The following is a 6,412-nucleotide window of genomic DNA, read 5'->3' on the forward strand; positions in this document are numbered from 1 at the left end:
GGGCCGCCCGCCCGCGTCGGGCGCGCCGCGCGTGCAGGGCATCGTTAACCCGGCCTTCGAGGACGGCGCCGAGCCCGAGAGCCGGGAGTTCGCGGCGCCCTTCCGGAGGTCGGTGCTGCTCTCGGTGGACGAGTGTGAGGAGGTGGGCTCCGACGACGGCGACGGCCCCGCCGCGGCCTCGCCCTCGCCCCCTGACGGCTGGGCCCGCGCCTCCGGGCACCACGCCCGGACGGGCGGCCCCCGAGCCCCGGAGGAGCCGGGGGGCGCAGCCGCACAGGCCGCGCGCGGCAGTCACGGCGGCAGCGTGCGTGGGAGTGGCAGCGTGACCCCGGGGCCGGGCCGCGCAGACCCTGCCAGCAGAGAGAAACAGTGCGGAGCAACGGGCCGGGAGAGCGGGCCACAGGGCCCGTGCCCGGGAGGCCGGCAGCCGTTCCCAGCCGGGGCAGACGCCGGTCGGCGTGAGCCGGCCACCTGTCGGCACAGCACGCCCCTGGACGGTGACGCAAAGTCTCAAGAAAGACCGTGTCATTTGGAGCTTCACCAGCGAGAACCCAGCTCCCACCCACCAAAGATCACCTCAACCAAACCTCTGGACTCCTGTCCGAGCCAGGACGGCCCAGCGCAAGGGAGCCATGCCACAGCCCCCGAGACCGCTAATAATGCCGTGCTTGCAGGTAATGTACAGAGATAGACGCGCTAGACCCGTAGGAAATAAGTTCGTAGACCTTTAAAGCCGTCCGTGGCCCTGGATGTTCCATTTCAACTACACTATTTGAGCTACAGTTTCAACTTCCAAATAAGATTTCAAATTTATTAATAATATGAAATTGAGCTAGCTAGTCATTCTTTTGTTCGCTTATAAACTTAGCATATAATTAGTGTGCAGTAGAAAGCCTGGTTTATTAGACACAGATGACAAGCTGGATCCTACCTGAAAAAGGGACTCAGCTTGGTGTCATTTCAGTTATTATGTCTGACTGAACAGAAGCGCTCTTGACTCTGGGAAGTTTTCTTCTACACCGGATATGGTTATGGACTAAGGGCTGTGCAGTAACTATAGTCATACGCACTGAAAAGCACTAAACTATTTTAACTAGATTAATTATTCCAATTTATATGCACTTTACAGAGACTTTCTTAGGATCAATATAATTCTATTCTAAAATTTTCAAGTGAAGAGATGAGTTTCCTAAGAGATTATATTTAGAAGCAATGATAATATATGAAAAAGCCCAGGCTTGTTTCACATGCGAAGACAATTTCTTGTCTTGATTGCTTGGTGTTTATGTCTTTCTTATTTCAATAATTCAGACTAATGACTTAAAATATGCAATCGTAGCTGCTTGAGTAACTATTGTAAATCATAACTAAGAGAAAACTTGACCACAAATTCCTATTCAGTAAAATTATAAGAACGGGAGACCCCCCAAGGTTGTGTTTTTGTTGGTTTGTCCTGGCTGGCACCTCCTTTGCATGTGCAATGTAGAGCTAAGTCTTTAGATACAGTGCATTCCTTCTCCACCCGTGAAACCGGCTTGTTTTTAGGACACTTTCAAATAACTGTCATTTTCTTTCTTGAGTTTCTATTGTAGTGAATTGATTTGTGTGTACTTTTATGTTTGTTTAAATAATTTGTTATTTTCTGTATTCTAAGTTTTCAAATTAAAATATGGAAAATTATTGTTAGTTCCCTATGTTGGTTTTGCTAACCATTACCCTTAAATTTTTAACGCAAAAAAATAAATGCCTCAAAATTTTTTTCAAGTTTTTAAAAATTTTTTTTTTTTTTTTTTTTTTTTTTTTTTTTTTTTTTTGTTACCTTGTGTTAATATTCTACAAAACTCCGAGGGGTCTCGACGTGCAGATTTTACATTGTGTAGTGTTGTGAACTATTTCAGGAGACATAGATGATTGTGGTACTCGGGCACAAGCCTGCATGTGTGACCGCCGGCCTTCAAAAACCCTCTCTCCAATCTATGAGATGGATGTAGCAGCTGCCTTAGCGCGGAGCGTGCGCGCGGAAGGGCGTGTCTCAGACAGCGGCTCCGAGGACTCCGAGGACTCCAAGGACTCCGAAGACGGGCAGCGCTTTGCACGGCAGGACTGGATGCTGCTGAAGCAGCTGCTGTCTGAGCAGGACTCGAACTTGAACGTCACCAGTTCTCTCCCGGAGGACCTGAGCTTAGCGCAGTACTTAATCCACCAGACGCTGCTCTTGGCTCGAGACAGCTCCAAACCTCAGGGCCCGGCCGACGCGTGGAACAGGTGGAGCGAGCTGTCGTCACCGCTTGACTCCTCGGCCGCCACCACGGCCAGCGCATCCTCTGCGGACTGTTCACCTCAAGGGGAGTGGACCATCCTGGAGCTGGAAACTCAGCACTGACGGCCCTGGAGAGGCTGAGCAGCCTGCTGAGGTCGAAGCCACCGCTTGGTCAGCCAGGCAGGCTGTCCTGAACACGGTTGGCTGCTCTTCCGTTCAGTGAGGCGGATATAGCTCGTTTATTAACATGGTGTCTCGTAACAGCGGTTTTCTCCATTTTTCAGCATGTTTTCTTAACCATTAGAGACGTTAGAAGACCTGTAGGAAATCTTTGCTGCGGTTTTCTTTCCTAGCCAATAATTTGTTCATCCACTCGAGAATTCCCATGTCACTGACTCCCCCGTGTGAGCGTGCATTACACACAATCAGCGCTGCATCTGGGGAGACAGAGGGACCTAGCTTTCCCCGTGTTTCAGGGCCAGGGCACTGCGGAGGGCCTGCACGGGCCCAGCTGCTGACGAGCTGGGGGAAGCAGGACCTGCGGGGGGGGGGGGGGGGGCAGTCCTTATGTCATGCGCTGCTGCTCCGAGCCAATAGGAAGTGAGAACCCTAGTGAGAGCCTGAGACAGGCCAGTCCTGACGTGGGTGTGGGCGCCCTGAATCCGTTCACGTCCTCTGTCTGTCACACTTCTTCAGCCTGTGGTTTTGTAGACAGACACAGAGCGCTCGCAGGGAGTAGACACTCAGATCTTAGATGCTGCTGAGTTGAGCGTGGCCCTTTAAGGTAACGGATTTCAAACACTGACTTCTCTCCTTGTCTTATCCCTAACTTATGTTTCTCTAGAATATGTCAGAAGTAAGGGAATCTTTTAGGAGGAAGTCTTTTCCAAATATTAGCAGAATTATCAAAAAAAATATCATCAACAATAGAATGTATAAATATATTGAACATAACAACTAGGTTAATGCAGAATTATTTGTTGTAAAACAATTACGTTTAAATACTAATCTGTTACGCCATAAAACTTTTTCATGCCTTTAAAAAAAGTTTTAAATTTTTCACATTGATTTATTTTTTGTGTGTTTATGTGGATATCGTGTGTTTATGTGGGTGTGTATCACACACACTCAGAGGTCAGAGGTCAGCTTGTGAGAGTCAGGTCTTTCCTTCTACCATGTGAGACTCTCAGGCTTGGTGGCTGAGCCGCCCCTCCAGTCCTGGTTCTGTGCCTTTGCAAAGCTAGATGTCCTTGCAGGCGTACTCATCTATGTAAGACACAGTTGGCAGTGTAGGGAAGGAGAATGTAAAAACACTGAACTATGAACACACACACTCTCTTTAATATTTTAAAGCCGGGTAGGTGTTTAAAGAGTAGATGATCTCTTTAAGTGGCAAAGGGAGATTTTATGAGCAGAAGAGGCAAAAGGCCCTACAGCTAACTGTGGGGCAGCAGCCGCTATTTCCTAATTACAACTTCTCTTGTTTCTACCACACAAAACATTCGTTTTCTCATGAAGCTATGAACAAACCTTTACAAGTAGGTTGTGGTATGAAAATGTCTTATGTGGTAACAATTAAAGCACACCTTCATTCCCAAGACATTTGTGGGCTTTTTCTTTTTCCTGAATGTGAAGTTGTTTTACATGTTCCTTTTAATAAACTTGCCCCAAAGCTTAGAAGTTTCTAACTGAAATTAAGGTTTCTTTACCGTGCTCAGATCTTAAAACTTTCACCTTAAATTACTAACGCTAACACAGACGCCATTACACATCCCTTGTGCAGACAGGACCTGGGAAGGCGGTTCACCTTCATGGGGACCTTGGGGAAGTCGAGCACTTACTGCGTTTTCATAGCTCTGTTGAGAAAGTGCATTTACCAGAGCTTGCTGCAGACCTTCATCGCAGAGTGAAGCCCCACCCAGATGGAGACACGCCTGTAACTACTGGCACTGTCTGCCGTCCGTCCGTGTGTTAGAGACGGTGTCAAATGCTGTAAACATGCATCAGCACAGCGACACGGCGCCGGGGCTGTGAAGTGTGCCTTCTTTAATTTAAACATAGAACACGTACTTTCTTTGTTTGCTTTTACATGCATCTGTTGTGAGAGAGAGTGTCCTCATGGCAGTGCAGAGGGCAGAGGAAAGCTGGCAGGAGTCAGATCTCTCCCACCATGCGAGGTCTGGGGATTGACCCAGTTGTCAGGCACGGTGACAAGCTCCTTCATCTGCAGAGTCATCTTGCTGGCCCCAGATGCTGTTAAATTGTTCATACCTATGCTGAATGCATGCATGCACACACACATACATACAATTTTATACATGTACGAGTGTATCTGGTTTTCCTTTTTCTGGATTATCTGGTACTGGAAGAAACCAAAGAAAAATAAGCTAGGATCATATGGTGAAGTCACAGTTGCCTGTGTGCAGAGCAAGAGACCACAAAGAGCTCGGCAGGAAGCCAGATCTCAGTGTTGGAGCCGCTGAGCTGAGTCTGTGCCCCAGGCTGGGGACTTAAGCTGCACATAACAGGCGTGCCATTGGCACCTAAGTTCTTACAAACCATTAGGAATATAAACTTGCTAAAGATGTTTTTACTCATAGTTTACAAAACATTGTAAACATCTAATGAAGAACGTTCTGTATTTTCTTGATTTTTATTGTGACTTGGGTTGTGCAGAACGAGGACGTGTCTGAAGACTGACCGTTCCTTGGCCCGTCTTAGCAGCCGGCTGACCCTCGATGCTGCTTTGAAGGATGGGCTGGGATCCTCGGTGATGAGGCGATCCTGGCACAGCGGTGCTTTGAGGCTGCGTGTCCGGGGAGAGACTGGTAGACAGGAAGGGAGAGCGGGGCTGCACGCTGATGTCTCCTGGACACTGTGACCTACAATTTCTAAGCTCCCCTTCCACATACATCTGTTTGGGCTGCCCCTGGGGCAGTTAGCTCCCTGAGACTCACAGTGGGTAGCTCATCCAAAATCTTTATTGGTAAACCCTGTACGTAACGTGCAATTTCACCCACGACTCTGGCTGTGGTGCAGCCCACGCTGAGGCGTGAGCACCGTGAGGGTTAGCACAGTCTGACACCTTCATGCACGTGTGTAATGCACTGGGGTCCTGTTACCCTTTCCACGACATTGCTGCCGACCCCCTCCTCACCAGCCTTCCCCTCAGTTCTCCCGTGTTTACATGTCTGCACGCACGGACACGTGTGTTCATGACCAGCCTGTGCCTTGGCAGTGGTATGTGACATTGTGAGTTGGGTGACGAAGGAGAGACACTGCTGAGTGTTTACAATGGTGGCGCTCAGGAGCGACGGGACGGTAGATTTGAGTTATCTAGGACATGGACCTGAGCGAACTAGTAACTAGATATGAAGTGAGAAGTCAGCCTCGAAGATTTATGTCTCCGACTGAGTTAATGTCTTCAACCAAACTTTGAAATGAGACTAGGAGAGAAGGTGAGTTTCACCGAGGGCATATCGTGTTGAGATGCCGAAGGGACATTCAGAGAGCTGGGGACAAAAGTACCCATGAGATGAGCGTTGAGCGGTCAGGAAAAGGAAGCCCCGGGGAGCCTGCCAGGGGAGGCTGGGAAATGGCGGAAAGCCATCCTAAAGGACAATGTAACTAGAGGGCCTCTGTCCCAGCACGGCCCTGTCAGCTCCTGCAGTCCACAGCCCGCAGGGTTTGGCTATTTTCTCTTGTAAAGGCCACGTTGGCAAGACAATGTTCAGGTCCTCACATCATTTTAGGAGTGTGGCTTACTTTCCCAGGTAATGAGCAGGGGAATCTACTCTGAAAGTGTTCATGAGTTCACATCCAACCTGCTCCCCCCTGTTGGGATCTGACATTGAGAGCAAAGACTTTGAAAGCCTTTGTGGTAGTGTGCCTTTAATGCAAAACTTAAAAGAGGCAGGGGGCCACAGTGCAGAGCCAGCCTGAGCTACATAGCAAGGCCCCGTCTCTAAGCAAAGTGAGATCATCTCAAACAAAGGCTTACCATAGAGCTAGTCAGGGAGTGAGTGACTAGCTGCATAGGTCTGAAGAGACAGCTCAGCGGAGAAAGGAACTTGCTGCCGAGCCAGGGGACCTGGTTCAGTTCCCAGTACCTGCGTGGTGGAAGGAAATCCGGCGAGTCACAGCCTGACAGGC

General features: G+C 49.1%; 1 protein-coding gene across 1 annotated transcript in view; it reads left to right on the top strand.

Annotated features, from left to right (window-relative positions):
* Positions 1 to 2,789, top strand: part of Btbd8 (BTB domain containing 8) — a 20,899-nt gene extending 18,110 nt beyond the window's left edge. Inside the window, 2 exon segments of the mRNA XM_055611605.1 lie at positions 3 to 674; positions 1,899 to 2,789. Of these exon segments, the coding sequence (XP_055467580.1) occupies positions 3 to 674; positions 1,899 to 2,383 (1,157 nt within the window). The 3' untranslated portion in view covers positions 2,384 to 2,789.
* Positions 2,790 to 6,412: the final 3,623 nt, after the last annotated feature.

Source organism: Psammomys obesus, unplaced genomic scaffold, assembly GCF_907164565.1.
Source record: "Psammomys obesus unplaced genomic scaffold, mPsaObe1.curated_primary_1811, whole genome shotgun sequence".
In the NCBI taxonomy this organism is placed as follows: Eukaryota; Metazoa; Chordata; class Mammalia; order Rodentia; family Muridae; genus Psammomys; species Psammomys obesus.